Below are 16,390 nucleotides of genomic sequence, written 5' to 3'. Positions count from 1 at the left end.
TGGGGTCGACTCAAGTTCCCAGTAGTTTTCAGTTTGATCGCGGCGTTGCGCGAGGAGAATGAGGGGAGCGGAGCGCGCGCGTGCGTCGTTTATACCGCGGAGCTACAGTGGCGCCCCCAGCGGGGTATGCAGCGGCTACCGCCGCGTCTCTAACCCTAAGCTGCTTCGCATTCTCGCGCGCGGAGCCGCAGGTGTTGCCATTCGTTGCGCAATCCCGGAGAGGAGAGAAGGAATGCCTCGCATACTACTCAGGGTTCCCCTACGGGAAGATGACGACGGTGTTTGAACGCGAAGCTATCTCGTGATGAATTCTTTGGTTGGCCAATCCCTAGGGGCATCCTGCCACAATCATCATCAGCGGTGCCTGGCCAGGCATGTGTAGTGGGGGTGGGGTACTCGGGGTTCCCCTACGGGAAGATGACGATGGTGGTTGAACGCAAAGCTATCTCGTGATGGATTCTTTGGTTGGCCAACCCCTAGGGGCATCCTGCCACAATCATCACCAGCGGTGCCTGGCCAGGCATGCGCAGTGGGGGTGTGGACGCCGCACAAGGGCGCCCACACAACGGCGGAGGGAACACGCTCGACCATAAGCTGCTTGGCATCTAAAACTCTGAAGGCACGCAAAAGATGGCCGACTGCTTCAATGCTTGTTGCCCCAGTCTTGAAGGTCTGCTGGGACGACGTTCGGGCCGGTGTATTTCCCTTCCTGACACGTGCACATACCACCTTGTACGTCGCCCCTTTATGTGTGCACGAGGGGTTGTGCACGTGCCAGCAAGCTTCGCGCACTCAGCAACACTCAGGGGCCTGTGCACGGCTGCTGGCACAGGGTGCGACCTGCCACGTGGCGCTGCATTACACGAGCGTGATAATCGTACAGTTACCATTAGGCGAGTAGCAGTGTATGTCCCTATTGAGTGTCGTCTTTGCTGGGTGATGCGAATGCAGATGTGTGGTGAGTCATAGGAACCGAAAGAATAAAACGAAAAGGTAAACGATGATGATAATAACAAGAGGACACGTGCACGTGCAATTGGACATTCATGGTTTCCCAATCAGCACACGATAGGGAGCGCTTAGGTTTCATCGTAATCTTTCATTTCTAGTTTTATGGTCTAAAATGTAAGGTTTGATCAGTATGTGGGAGGATGTTGCGGTGAGTGGTGGGGACCCTAAAGAGACACTACTCGAGTGCTGTTTGAGACGGGTCTGCATTTGGGCAGCACTTACGGACTGCTTCAGTTACAGTTTTGGTAGTTCACCACGAACAAAAATGGGTCGCAAAGACAGTCCATTCCGGTCAAATAAATCGCGACTCAGTGATAACATAAACTGCATAAAAACAGTTTGGGCAGAAGAGGAGGAAAAGGAGGCAATTATTTTTCTTGCGTTTATTATTTCCGTTACTTTTTTCGCTGCGTGCTGGGGCGTGTTTGTTCATTCGCGGTGAAACGCCTGCGCTGCTTACGGGCCGGGTACAACTAAATTAAAGCGAGTTTGTAATGATCGTTGCAATAACTATGCAATACATCCCGCATTCACAAACTTTGGAACACCGGCTCTTCCGCGCAGCGACTGCTCGATAACAACGTCGACGCTATTATCAGCAATGTGCCATACTTTGTGCAGGGGTAATAGTCCTTGCACAGACTGCTTAAAGAATACTAACCGCTTATGAGGTTGGGGATGTGCACGAATATGTCGTCGTCGGTCTTGAGCGCGAACGCCGCGCCGGGACAGCGGGTGACGAACCACTTGAGTCCCATGACCGACTTGAGCGCCAGGTTGTCGAAGTTCTCGGCGAAGTCCTCCTGTACCAGGTCCCCGTACGCGTAGCTCTCGGCCAGCAGGTCCTGCGACGTGGCCGGGTCACCAGGGTCCGCGAGCAGGAACACGACGCGGAAGTTGAGCGCCCTCTGCAGGGACTTCTGGCCCCACGTGTCCCTTATGGTCTGCCGCCGATCGGCCCCGCTCCTGGCGTTGGACGCGACGAGGGCGACCAGCACCGGCGGGGATCCGCCGTCGTCGGAGCAGATCTGGGGGTTGTCCAGGAGGTAGCTGTAGTTGTGCGGGTTCGGGGCGACGCCCCGGTGGACGGTCACGTTGTCCTGCAACACGACCCAAGCGGGAGGTCCCGTCCACAGCTCGCCCCTCTTCCTGCCGCTGAGTGGGGAGGCAGGCTGGTGCTGGTTCACGGACGCCGGGGCCGGCCTGGACACGAGGAGGAGGAACAGTGCCAGGGAGCCCAGCGCGCTGGCGCAGATTTTGGCCGCGCCGAGCCTTGGACAGAAGCGGCGGCTCAGTGGCATCTGGCGGCCTCAGGTCCTGCGCATCGCGGCCTCCTCGGGCATCGGGCAAGGCGACCCAGTGCTGCACGAAGACATAAGTGCAGATTATTAGCGGTAGCTTTATTCACGAATGATCCGAGAAATGAGAAATGCATACATGATAAGATGGGGCTGTATGTACAGGTGACAAGGACGCTGTTAGTGCTGGTAAATGTAACGGCCGGTGCCGCGGTTCGGAGTCCAGATTTGCGATGACCTCACTGCTACGTTATTGTACTTTCGACCATCGTGAAGTGCGCTGTACTAATTTGTTCAGGTTCACATTCCTGTTTTCAGGTTTAATTTTTCACTGGCCGAACGCGCGCTGGAAATCGTGAGGCAGCGGAGACTCAGTGCCCGGGGGGCTTTGCCACTGAATACGCAAACTAAGGTACCAGTTCCTTTTACTCTGCCTTCTATGCTAGATGTTATGTCGGGCATTGAAAGAAAGTCGGATTTATTTTAAATAAAGACCCGCATCTGTACGACGATTACGTTCTAGAGCACTGCAAATGTTCAAAGATCCCGGCCCTGTGCACGGTGCGCCCCACAACTTGGCGCCTCAGAGCGTCAAGACCTAGTCTAGAATGTAAGGCTTCGTATGCATGACAGGCTCCATCGAAAATATGTCCGCCACAAGAATCGGCCAAGAAAACATGGACGGTATTAGTTCTGAACTTCCAGTAGAGCGTACCGTAGAAATCGTTTTTTCTTTCTAAATTGAGGCGCGAAAAAACGCTGGACGAAGATTATGCAGGATAAATGCTGCCCCTCCACCCCACCCCCCTCTCCACTTGTGGGTTTCTTTTTTTTTACAGGGAAGCTTTATATAGCTAGGATCTCGGGTTTCTCTTGCGGATGCATGACGATTTACTCGGAACCGCTTCTCCGCTCCTCCTCGCCACCGCCGACGCCTCTTTCACATGTTGCGCAATCAGCTGACAACGGCGCTGGCGCGGTTATCAGTTGTTACACTTTTAACTCGCTATGGAACGGACGCGTGTCTACGCTCGGAGGAAGAAGGGCGAGAATCGAAGGAGCGTCGGCGTGACGGAAACGCGAATGGGCGCGAAAACAACGGAAAGCCGCTGCCGCAGAACGCGCAGCCGCCGCCGTTGCCGCCTCAAGTTCCCCTTCGTCGAGTAGCTGCGAATCCCTCCCGGATGAAGAGCAACTTGCCCGTTTTGAGCGCCGACGTAAGCCAATGACAATAATATATGCTCACCCATCATAGCTACAGCTTCGTTGGCGGCTTCCATCTTCACAGAGTGCGAGGGGTCTGTTTTTTTTTATGCAGGAAGTTTGCGCTATGTTCATGGGTAATTAGAGCAAAGTGCTTGTTAGGACCGTCGACGCTCACGGTAGCAAACACAGAGAGAGAACAAAACTCGGTGATTAAAGGGAGCTGGAGTGAATTTGTAAAGCTCCTGTTTTTGCTTTCATAGCGTCATCATCGTCATCATCATCAGCCTGTCTACGGCCACTGCAGGGCAAAGGCCGCTCCCATAGATCTCAAATTACCCCGGTCCTGTGCTAGCTGCGACCAATTTATCCCCGCGAACTTCTTGATCTCATCGGCCCAACTTTCTGCCGCCCCCTGCCACGCTTGCCTTCTCTAGGGATCCACTATCTTGCCTTCGCATTACGTGCCCTGCCCACGTCCATTTCTTCTTGTTAATTTGTACTAATATGTCCTTAACACGCGTTTGTTCCCTGACCCACTCCGCTCTCTCCTTGTCCCTTAATGTTACACCGATCATTTTCCGCTCCATTGCCCGCTGAGTCGTTCTCAATTTAAGTTGAACCCTCTTAGTGAGCCTCCAAGTTTCTGCCCCGTAGGTGAGGTACCGGTAAGATGCAGCTGTCATGCACTTTCTTCTTCAGGGACAATAGTAGGCTGCCATTCATTATCTGAGAATGTCTGCCGTATGCACTCCACCCCATTCTTATCCTTGTAATTATCTCGGCCTCATGGTTCGGATCCGGGGTCACAACTTGGACTAAGTAGATAAATTCGCTTACCACTTCCACTGCCTCGCCACCTGTCTCAAACCGCTGTGCTGTCCCGAGGTTATTGATCATTACTTTAGTTTTCTGCATACTATTTCTCGGGCCCACGATTGTACTCTGCTTGTCCAGTGCGGTAATCATGCTTTGCAATTCGTCCCCCGAGTTACTTAGCAAGGCAACGTCATCAGTAAATATGATGTTACTGGGGTATTCTACGCCCACCTGTTCCTAATTCAATGTTCGGAATACCTCTTGTAAACACGCTGTGAATAACATTGGAGAGATTGTGTCTCCTCGACTGACGCCCTTCCTTATATATGTAGTTTACTGCTCTCCTTAGGAGGACGGTGGTAGCTGTGGACCCATTGTAGATATACTCTAGTATTCTTACGTAATGCTCGTCTACACCTTGACTCAGCAATGGCTGAATGACTGCTGAGGTTTCGACCGAGTCAAATAATTTTTCATAATCTATGAAGGCTATATATAGGGTTTGAGTATACTGCGCGCATTTCTCTATCACCTGATTGATCGTGTCAGTACGGTCCAGTGTTGAATAGCCTTTGCGAAACCCTGCTTGTTTTGCGAAACCCTTCTAACTTTTGCGAACCCCTGACTGGAATCTAAGGTGGCAGAAATTCTGTTACCGACTACCTTGGTAAGTACCTTGAAGACGACTGACCGTAAGCTGATCGGCCTGTAATTTTCCAAGTCGTTCATGTCACCTTTCTTGTGGATTAGGGTGATGCCCGCGTTCTTCCAAGATTCCGTACACTCGCGGTCATTAGGCATTGCGAGTACAGGTTAGCCAGTTTTTATAATACAATTTGCCCGCCATCCTTCAAGAGGTCTGCTCTTATCTGATCCTCACCAGGTGCTTTGCCCCCTTGCATTTCATTCAAAGCCTTCCTTACTTCTTTGGTCGTTACTGGTGGGATGTCTATCTCATCTGAACTACTTTCTCTTTCGGCATTATCTTAGATGTCCCGGCTACTGTACAGATCTCTATAGAACTCCTCGGCTAATATAGCTATTTTATCCCTTTTCGTGATGACATTGTTTAGCTTGTCTTTAAGTGCATACATATGACTTTTCCCCGTGCCTAGACACCTCTTCACTGCTTTCAGGATGCCTCCGTTCTTTACAGCATATCCTCTCCATATTATGCTTCCGTATGTCAGCTGTATTACGCTTATTGATAAACTTCCAAAGCTCCCCTAGTTCTATTCTGTCAACTGGGTGGAGATTGTCATGTTTTGCCGTTTCCTAATTAAATATTTCGTCTCCTGGGAAAGTTTGGCAGTATCCTGTCTAGCCATCATATATATACCTCCGACTTATATAGCACACTCCGTGATAATGCGTGTAACATTGTCGCTCGCTTCTTGGCTTCCTCGGTTAGAGTTGAATATCGGTTCTGCAACGCGATCCTGAATTCTTCAACTTTACGTCTTACTGTTCGCTCATTAATCGCCTTCTTTCGTACTAGCTTATTACGGTCCCTCCTCAAATCTAGCATAGTATTAAGTCTATTTCATTTTTATGCTCCCCATTCGGGCTCTTCCACGTCCACTTCCGGCTCTCCCGTTTGCAGAAGAAGGTATTCATAATACATGGGTTATTCCGTTCTGCGAACTCTACAAGTAAGTCTACTCCATCCACTGCGTTCATCCACTGCGTACGCCTCGGATGGTCATTGTTACGATTTCAAGCTGTGCTGGTAGGCTTATCTGACGCATTTTACAGTCGACAACATGGCAGAAGCGCGGTATGCCGATTACTGAGATATCGAGAATGCCAACCAACGATAACGTCGGATGCCAGCGTGTTGTTTCACAGAACCGAAACCGAGACTGGTTTGAATTCTAATCTTGGACATCGTCCAATCACGTAGCACCTCGTAAGGACGTCACTGCTTTAGTTGGTGCGGCGGCCGCAGACCGCGCATGACAGCTTTTCTTCTTTGGGGCTTTATAAAACAAATACCGCCTTATCGACCAGGTAAACGATGAAAAGTGCGTTTATTTGAGCCAGTCTACGCAGTGCAAGCAAAGCAGGAGCTTGACAAATTCGCTTCAGTGTCCCTTTAAATGACAGGGGCATTGCGGCTCAAATTTTAGAAAAACTCGTATATTATCGCTCCGAGCAATCAGTTTTAATCCGTAGACTACACACACAATCCTCCAGTAGTGACGTTATCTGTACTTTGGCCTTGTCTACTGGGGATTATTTGCTTTTACCGAATTGTCGGGGCCGTGCGCTCTGCCAAGGTTCTCCCCAAGCGAGTTCGCCTGGTGCAAGACGAAACGCAAGGCCGGAGGACCGTTTGCACGACCCATTTGACGAAGCCGACTGGGTTGCCGACGTTTTCAAACCAGCCACCTACCGCTCAGAATAGCCACTGCGCCACCGATCTCATTGAAAAAGAAATTATCCCTAAATTAAGTAGTCGGAAAGTTTATGCTTTTTCGTAAATTAGGACGGTTTTGGAGGCAGTTACCCTTGCATGTATTGGAAGTGTTGAGAAACAACAATGCTGATTGATTGTGGTGTTTAACGCGCCGACGCAACGCAGGCGATGAGGCACGCCGTAGTGGAAGGCTCCGGATTAATTTTGACCACCTGGGGATCTTTAACGTGCGCCGAAATCTCGTACACACGGGCGTTTTTGCCGAGCAACAACAATGTAAAGACACTTAAAAGCACTTATAAGTTGTGGACGCGAAATAATTAATGTCCAATTAAAAGCTGCAACGTGCTCCTTTAAGCGGGTATGTTGACGTCGTAGCCAGTGGGAAATGATGAAAGGGCCCTATGCGTGTGACGGCAGCCGCCATTGTCATTGGCCAATCACCTGCGTGAGTCACTGTTATGCCAATATTGATTGATTGATTGATTGATTGATTGATTGATTGATTGTAGGGTTTAACGCGCCGACGCAACGCAGGCGATGAGGCGCGCCTTAGTGGAGGGCTCCAGATTAATGTTGGCCACCTGGGGTATCTTTACCGTGCGCCGAAATCTCGTACAAGCGGGCGTTTTTGCTGTTCGCCTCCATCAGAAAAGCGGCCGCTACTACCGGGAATTGAACCCGCGCCCTCGTGCTCAGCAGCGCAACGCCTTAGCCACTGATCCACCGCGGCGGGTCGTTAGGCCAATATTCTGCCTTAAAAGGGACTAACCCCTCCTGGGTTCATTAAAACTTTCCCTCTCGGACAACGGCGTTTTTATGGAGTGCATGTCGTCTAGCTCATATGAAAGCCGGCGTTTTATATACGGGGGAAGTACTGGGTAACCGCAGGGAATTTCTAAATAAACAGGCGGAAATAATTTTAATTTTGCTCTAAAATTTCTGAAGTCTGAAAGGCAGCCACACGTGCGTGAGAGTACCTTACGTGTCCAAACAACTCCGTCCACTTCAACGCGTGATTCAAAAACTGCACGAAAAACTGCAAGGCACTCTCGCTTCTCCCGTCTCCTGCTGCTGTGTACCGTTGGTTTTGGGCTGGACCGTACCACTGCGCGTGCGCAGAGACGGCCAAACTGGTTGCGCGCATGCGCGGGTGTACCGGGTACCGCACCGGGACCACTTCTTCATATATAACTCTGCTGAGACGTTCTTCTTTAGCCGTCCGCTGGCCATCAAGTACCATGAACTTCCGCCGCAGTTCTTGCGATGCTCGGGATAGCTAGGGGCCCTTCCTAAGCTTTTGGAGGCGAGAGCCTTTCTTGTCTTAGTTGGGGTACCTAAACGCGAAAACTTTAGTCTGCGAAGCTGGTTCTGCCTGCGTCGGCGAGTACTGAGCGGTAAAATTATTTGTGAGCTGGTCGTTGCAACTGTAGTGGTTTGCATCAGGCTTCTCGGCACGCCCCTGCGTTGAAAACGATCGAGGTGGCAACAATGACAACAACTGTTTTAAATGCAGAGCATTTCTTTAACTCACGATGTCACCCGGCGTTGGCGTGCCTCGGCGTCCGCAACAGCCGTTCCAGGTGCGCCCTCTCCCCCACTCCTCCTCGCCTGCTCTCCGCTGCTCCTCGCGTGTTCTCTGCGTGCTCGGATCGCGTTCAGCAACAGGTGGGGCGCGCATGCGTCGTAGTTTGGCGCGGGAGCAACAACAGTTGTGGCGTGATCGTGACGTAGTCGTGGCGCGGTCGTGGCGCGGTCGTGCCGTGATGGGGCGGTTCTCGGCGTTCGCTCTCGCTGTCAATTTCTTTCGAACCAGATAAAATCGGGTATGTGCGCCCCGCGAAAATGCTCTGCATTTGACCGTGCCCCTCGCGAGGGGGATGTTTACATTTTTTTTCTTAACCCGTAAACATTTGTATGCGAACTCTACTAGGAAACCCGTCGGTCGGTCTGCAACACTCTATGTGTCACACTTTTGCCGCACAAAAAAATCAAACGTCCCTTTCCTAAACGAAACGGTTAAACACTCTATGCTTGGCGGTAAACATTTGCGAGTGCGGCGAACTGGGGGCAAGTTGGTGGCTGTTCATGGTGAAAACAGCGCATAAAAGACGAAGACAGAAAAGGGAAAACACAAACACGGCGCTGGTAAACATGCAATGCACAACGAAAACTGAGGCTGAGCTTGTTCTAACACACCATCTATCTTTTTATTGTAATTTTTTAACACGAAAGTGTTTTATTCTAGGATACACGAAGGTTTGGCTGACGTCATATCCGTCACGGAAGTGACGCCACTACAACAAAGCAAGCGGCCTGTAAAGGGTGCACCCCTGCACACAGGGTCTTCTTGCGGGGAAGCAACCTTTAGTACTAAGGAGTACGTTATACTTAGGGTTGTTCGTTCCCGGGTTTTATATTTCAACACTAAAGTGGTTTATGCCGCGATACCTCGAGATTTCACTGACGTCATATCCGTCACGGAAATGACGTCGGTACACCTTTGCCGAAGCGACCCGCCAGCACGACGTCGCTCGCCAAACACACCCACAAGACAGCCGCCGACCCGCAAATCATGCTCAGCTGCGATTTCGCTGCACATCTCACTTTCGTGTTTTACTGATTCCTATGACGGAGGAATCAACCACGGGTTTTTATTAATTTTTTACGCTCACGAGCGCGTGCCCACTAGAGCCCCTTCATCACGTCCCCGGCCTGCGGATGAGACCAGTATGGAGGGCTTTGGTGCCCGCATGCCTGCTCTTCGGCCGAACGAATCACCCGTGACCTGCCCATAGATCTGCGAACGTGAATTAAGATCTTCATCATCATCAGAGCTCGTTAAGGTGGGCTTTGCTGTATGGCGTTTAGCATAGACACTATCACGTTCACGTCAGTTATTTCAAGCCTCGGTTGAAAAATTGCTATGAACAATAGGCCCTAGGACATTCATACTTTAAATTTTCACTCCCTATCATCAAAACTCCCGGGCTATCCCCACGAACGTGAAACCTGGGGAGGAGCGAAGTATGCAGTGTATAAGTGTATTCTTGGCGCCTCGGCGTTTTTGCCCACGGAGATGAGAGCGTTGGGTGGTAGAGGTACACAGCTTTTCTGTAAGTTTCGTGTCTTTGAAGCACGAATCGTACTAGTGCTACGCGTTGGAAAACGAGCGTCCCGGTGTGATAGAGCGACTACATGATACTACGACGACATGAGACGCCGACAGCCCGAGACCCTAAGGGACTTCGCCCCTAAGAATGTCTTCCTGGCATTGCATTTGCGTGAAGTAATGAAGTTGCCTTGAAAGGGACCGGTAAGCAGCACTCCCTATACGGTACATGGGGTTTACGGAGAAATGGGATATAACGCCTTAGGACCCTCATATATATTTCACCTAAAGAAGTTCCTTTCTAGCAATGCATTTGTGCGAAGTAGTGAAGTCGGCTATAAAGGTACTCGGTATATCGTGTTTTATAGGTGTGCATGTCTTCTTGCGGAGGTATTAAAGCGAAGCTTTCTTCGCCCCACCGATGGCGACCGTCCACACCAAAAATCACTGCAGGAAATCCAACTTTCTCTGACGATGATGATCGTGTGGGTGAGGTGAAATATGGCTGAAACGAGGAGCTCCCTCTCGTCGAAAGCCAATGTATTCAAAGTCCAAAGTCAAGTACAAAGTCCGAATCGTTACTCCCAAAACGCACTGCAGGAAGGCCAACCTACACATTGAGATTCCAGTCACATCAAGCGCCTCAATTAAAAAATTCCACGCATTTCCCCGAGGGGAAGAATGTGAAAGTGCGAATGCACGAGTTTAATTTGCGCGGTTCGGCAATGTTCGCGAAAGAGAGATCACACACACACACACAACTACAAAGAAAGAAAGATGCATTTATTCACAGACACCTATTTGTGTTGTCGTTGCACTTGATTGCTAGAGCGGATCTCAGCTTTGAAATTTCGTGTCAGTACTCTTTTAAGCGGGTGCATTATATATCTTCTCACGCCCGATTCCTGGCCAATCCCCCACGTGGGTATGTGCCATGTCAGCGGCCAGGCAGCGCGCGCCCATCTCCCCCCGTTGCCAAGGAAGACGAGGAGCGCGCGCACCCGCAGCTGTTGCTATGCGGACGGCGGCGGACGCTTCAGGCTGCGGGAACGGCTGCGCTTGGCGCAAACGCCAAATAACAGGCGCGCTTCGAACAAGCACGTTCCAACAGGATGACTTGGTTCGCGAGGCAACGTACAACGAGTTCGTCATTGCACGTTCTTAGGCTCAATGTTGACGTTGCCATTCGCACTTAAAAAAAAAACGCTTCCCGTGGTGGGAATCGAACGTGGGTCCCTCGCGTCGTGAAGCCGACGTCTATCCGATTGCGCCATCGCAAGACGGTCGAAGCGGTTTGGGGTTTCGGGCTTCGACTCAGGTTGCGTTAGACAAACCTTCGCGTTTTAGCCATCTTTCGCTAATTAAAGGGGCTGTAGTTTAAAAATGCCTTCCCACAATGCATTTGTGTACTGTAGTGAAGCCAACTTTGCAGGGGCTCGGTGGCTCAACGACTACCGTTTGCTCGATTAAACGTTATCTCTCTCGATGTATACTAGCGGCGGCTCACGCATTTACTCGTCGATTCCTATTTGAGAGCAATTTTTCTGCGACTTTTTTGCGTGCGGCGAGCGACGACAGACACGGAATACACACTAGAGCGATCCTATCAGCTTTACTTCGAAGGCGGCTTAGGGAAGTTTCAGCATATGTCTATTAACAAAAGAAATCGTTTCGCGAGAGATTGGTGTCATCGGTGCACGTGTCTTGAAGCACCCATGTGTACTCACCACGACCCACCCTTGCTGTTATCGCCGTTGTCATCATCATCATCATTTGGCAATGCTGCCGCTGATGACTCTGACAAGTGATTTTTGCTTGCATCGAACCTATACGCACCATAGAGTTTCATACTAATATTAGTGTGAAACTCTATGATTCGCACGGACAAATCATTTTGCATCGATCTGCAGGCGTGCATCACATTCACGGATGAAATGTTGGAGAGTTTTGTTTTCACCAACATGGGACTACGTATAAATAGGGGTGTTCGTTTTCGGGTTGAATATATATCGGGGGGGTACAAATAGGGTGCAATTTTTCAAACTAATATAATCGGGAAGAATCTGTTTCTTTTTTTTTTCTGTAAGACCATTCTGAAATTCGGGTTCTTTGGGGTTATGTGATATTTAATACACTGAGTTTGTTTTATCAGATGTTATCACGAACTCCTTAACTGAAACGCGTTAAAATTGGTGCTTGTTTCAAGCTGGTAATCGGGGGACATGAGGGTTTTCTATATAGCGAATATTTAATTTTTCTTTGTAAATGAACCATTATTGATGACAGTAAAGATCACTGATAACTTCTAAGAAATAAAACGTTTTATTCGCAAAAAGCTGGTCATGAATTTTTTACGCGTCCTTGCTCACATACATTATTATCTGCACGCGCAACATGTCGGTCTCCATGCGAGACTTGTCCGATCGTTGAACGTATCGTAGCAACGAGAGAGTTCTCTCGACACCACAGCTTCCATCAGCTAGGCATAACAATGTCAGTGCAGCATTTGCTAACCGGTGGACTCATGCGAATACTCAATGACAGCTGTTCTCGTGGGGCTCGCTTCCAGCAAGTACTAGTTGAGAACGGTCACGCAGTGATTTCCCTACACATCCCCCAGGCGGTGTGTAAAAACCCCCTAGATTTTCTGGACCCCCTCCCCCCTACCCCCTTGAATCTGTAGATCTTACTCATGTCAATTCTTGTAATAAACATCTGGGCAGTTGGGTCAAGCTCCAATAAAAAGAGGAGTGAAAATCTACGCTACCATCTAAAGCAAGACAAAGAGAAAAAAGACGCACCTGTCTACTTTAATCTGAGCGGCTTTACTTCCAACCAGAGACAAATTTCTTTGAAAATACGAAACGTCATCGGAAGCTTTAGCTGCAGTGGACGTCAGGTGAAAAGAAAAAAAGGAAGAAATGTGCTTCGAGGTACCAAACTATAAATGAAGAATGTTTTTAAATACAAACAACGCTAATCAGTAATGGAAACTAGCGATTAAACCTAAGGCAAATTTTATAAAGATAAATAAAACACATACGTCACAGAGACGACCATTCGGTTAATAGACGGCTATTATGTAACTAGTGGAGTAAAAAAGAAACAGTTCGTGTATTCTAACTAGCCGCTCGCTTCACCTGCCTCCTACCTCTCCCCCCCCCCCCCCCCCTTGATTCGACTCCTCGGGGGGAAACCGTTGGAACGGTGGACTGTCAGCCCACAACTGCGCAGATCGCTACTTTAAAAAGGTCCATTCGGGGAGAAATCGGGTTGAACCCGACTTTCCTGAACATATATTACGGGTGTAAAATGTGGCTAAAATCGGGTTTTACCCGAAAACGAACGTATAAAACCCGCTGCACGGCCTTCGACTCACCCTCCCGTGACAGCCACAAGCACGTGCCGAAGTCGCACCAGAACGAATTCCCGGCCCGAGTAGCCAAGATTATCGTCGTCACTCGTCGGAACGCGCGCACAAGGTCGCGATCGGTTGCCGGCTGCTAACGCACAGATCGCTTTAAGGGCTGCCCACCGCAGGTGCGGCCGGCGAAGTAAAAACACTGAGCCGGTTCTCGCGCTGCCTACACAGTACCCGAAGTTTGGAGAGATAGAGAGTGAATTCCCAGAGAGAAGGATGGAGTTGGCTGGCTGCCAACGTACACGATCCGTTGTAGCGATTACCTAAGAATGCGCCTCCCTCGCTCTTTTCTTGTTGCGGCGTGACTTTGGGATGGCGTTATGAGCTCATTTCACTCAGCCGTCCGATTCTTGTCGCGAGTGATGTCCAACAATGGAATCACCAGGCAGAGAGTGATAGGTCGATTCTTATATTAGGGCACATTAATGTGATAAAACATAACACAGCCCACGATTTGTTACACTATTGTCTGTTGTATGGGGCTCGAATCCCTTCAATATTTAGCGACAAATGCTGCTAAATGCCCGGTGATTTTTATTTCGCGAATATGGCATCGCCCACAGAAATTCCCAACGGCCGCTCCAAAACAGCTTCAAGCTCCAAAACCGGCTGTGGCAGTTAGCGCAGGCTAAGGTAGAAATACACCGGGGGTGAGCGAAAAAGAACGAATTACAGGCGTGAGAATATTAAAAAACGGAAAGTATGCTTCTGCGGGCAGAATATATCTTGTTCAGGAAATCCGGTACGCGCAAGTGCAATAGGCCAGTACGCCTTGTACGTCAGTTGCGCTATGAAATGTCAATAAATTGATTGATTGATAAATTGATCAGTCGACTGATTGATTGATTGATTGATTGATTGATTGATTGATTGATTGATTGATTGATTGATTGATTGATTGATTGATTGATTGATTGATTGATTGATTGATTGATTGATTGATTGATTGATCGATCGATCGCTATTGAATAACTGCTATAGTGCGGCCCTGCGTTCCCCTAGCTCTTTTCATGTTGTTTCTGACGATTTATGGAGAAAAAATTCCAGGACCTGAAAGCACCAAAATTCACCATACAGTCATCACGTAGAATATACGTGCCGATGAAAATAGAACTTTGGGGAGAAGGAAAGTCATGCCGAAAAACGGTAATCCAATTTTTACGACATGTAGTCGCTGCTACATTAGATCCAGAGTTGTAACCGCTGCAAAGACAGCTACTTATCGCAGTGCGTGCCACTGTAAATACCTGACTTTCTAAATGTTGCACGCACCTACATCAAATGCCCACAACACTTGAACTCTCGATCAACGCAAAGAAACATGTTATTCACCGCGACATTATGTTCATCTTCCCCGAGATTGAAGGGCAGTACCATCATCAGTCTTCCGACTCACTCTCGCGCGCTTGTGAGCAGCGGAAGGACTGATGCGAGGCAGCAATACGCACCTCTTCACGTGATTGATCCCAAGTGCACCTTCGAATGCCACCTGGGCTTAACAAGCGCGAGGAAGCCATTCTGCATAGGCTGCGCTTGAAGGTGGCCTACACGGGACATTACCCGCACAAAATCCGTCAGGCAACCTCGCCTCTTTGTTCCACATGTGACTCACGAGAAGACACAAGTTCGTCATGTTACATGCGTGTGTCCAAAGTACGCCGTGCACAGACAGAAACTCCCATTATCTTTGTGCAAGCAGCTTGGTACGGGACTTGAGCTGAGAATTTCTTCGGAGCACAGAACTGGACAAAGTTTGTGATTGAAAATTTTGGGTGCATGAAATGACATCTTTTCGTTTTCTAATTTTTTTCTTCTTTTGTTTTTTCCTTTTTGTTTTTCTTCTCTCATCTAGCGTCGCAAGCCAGCGCGACGGCTCGGCTAACATCGCTGGTCTTCATTAAAGGTATTTTCTCTCTGTCTGTGTCTGTCTGTCTGTCTGTCTGCCTGTCTCTCTCTCTCTCTCTCTCTCTCTCTCTCTCTCTCTCTCTCTCTCTCTCTCTCTCTCTCTCTCTCTCTCTCTCTCTCTCTCTCTCTCTCTCTCTCTCTCTCTACAATCCGGGGTCCCTCAGTTCTCGCCCTGTTTTATGGACCAAAAATGACCACATAAACAACATACAAATTACAATATCATTTAGTGACAGTTTAGCTTAACGTTGGCGGCCGCCAGACGCGGAAGCTATAGTCTCTGTGACGTCACAGGAGCAGTTCGGAAAAGTTACCAATGAGTAGCCGATCATCGATCTGTTTTTATTATGTGGCTTAAATGTTGCGTTAGAATTAGCTTGATCGCTACCCTGACGCGGGACTTCTTTGGCATAAACTAAACTTTTTGTAGCGTGAGCTACACTGGTTGACTTTGAGCAGTTTCGCGTGGCTCCTGGAGAGCCGTGCTGCGCATGCGCGAGGAGCAGTGACGTCTCACGGCGCGCAGCTGGCGCGCCGGAGCCGCCGCCACCGCGACTGGATTGGATTGATTTGGAAATCGTTTTAGCAGCAGTAAGCATGATAATCAGGTAATCCTGGCCAACCAGGAAACCCGAGCCGAGAATAACCAGCTGAACCTTAGCTCACGCTACGTATATCCCGGCATAGCCGAGCTAAGCCACTGCTAATTTTTGTTTTGTTTTGTTTCCGCCGTTCGTCGTTCGTTGAAGTTATAGTGCGGGTCTAACCCGCACTTAAAAGCGACATCATGAACGCAACGTGCTTCTCATTTGAAATTAAGTAGGATGTCACACGCGCAAAAGGACGTCGCTCCAAGGCGCTCTGCAATGCTTTCAGCGTTGCGTAGTCATATGGCACAGAGGAAAGTGAAGGCCTGCCAACTTTTCTTTCAAACTCGGGTTACATTTTGTTTTCATCCTTCTTCACCTCTCTTTTTTTTTTTTAACGCCATGGAGTCGCGTTGGCGCGTCGCGATTCCTGGCTCGCAAAAAGCCCGTGCAGGTCGCAGCGGCAGTTATCGCTCCGGGGCGGAGGCCAATTAAAGGACGCCGTCGAATGCCGTGGGAGCCAGCCGTCGAGCGGGAAAGAACCGTTACAACACACGCGCGCCGTGCGTACGCACATAAATACTGCGTCCGTTCTTCCTCCCCCCGAAGACTCGA

At 49.4% G+C, this 16,390-nt stretch overlaps 1 protein-coding gene across 4 annotated transcripts in view; it reads right to left on the bottom strand.

Moving 5' to 3' along the window:
• The window catches only part of LOC144149155 (beta-1,3-galactosyltransferase 1-like), a 41,322-nt gene that overhangs the window by 4,545 nt on the left and 20,387 nt on the right, over positions 1-16,390 (bottom strand). For 3 of the 4 annotated variants that reach the window (XM_077680694.1, XM_077680692.1, XM_077680693.1), the window contains one exon: positions 1,673-2,373. In XM_077680694.1, the coding sequence (XP_077536820.1) occupies positions 1,673-2,312 (640 nt within the window). In that variant the 5' untranslated portion in view covers positions 2,313-2,373. Of the gene's footprint in view, positions 1-1,672; positions 2,374-13,241; positions 13,341-16,390 lie in introns of those variants that run through there. The other variant, XM_077680695.1, reaches the window with a different exon arrangement.

The sequence above is a fragment of the Haemaphysalis longicornis genome, unplaced genomic scaffold, assembly GCF_048455015.1.
Source record: "Haemaphysalis longicornis isolate Haplotype H1 unplaced genomic scaffold, Haemaphysalis longicornis Haplotype H1 scaffold_8, whole genome shotgun sequence".
Taxonomy (NCBI): domain Eukaryota; kingdom Metazoa; phylum Arthropoda; class Arachnida; order Ixodida; family Ixodidae; genus Haemaphysalis; species Haemaphysalis longicornis.
Note: the sequence above shows the minus strand (reverse complement) of the source record. Positions and strands in the feature narration are given on the sequence as shown.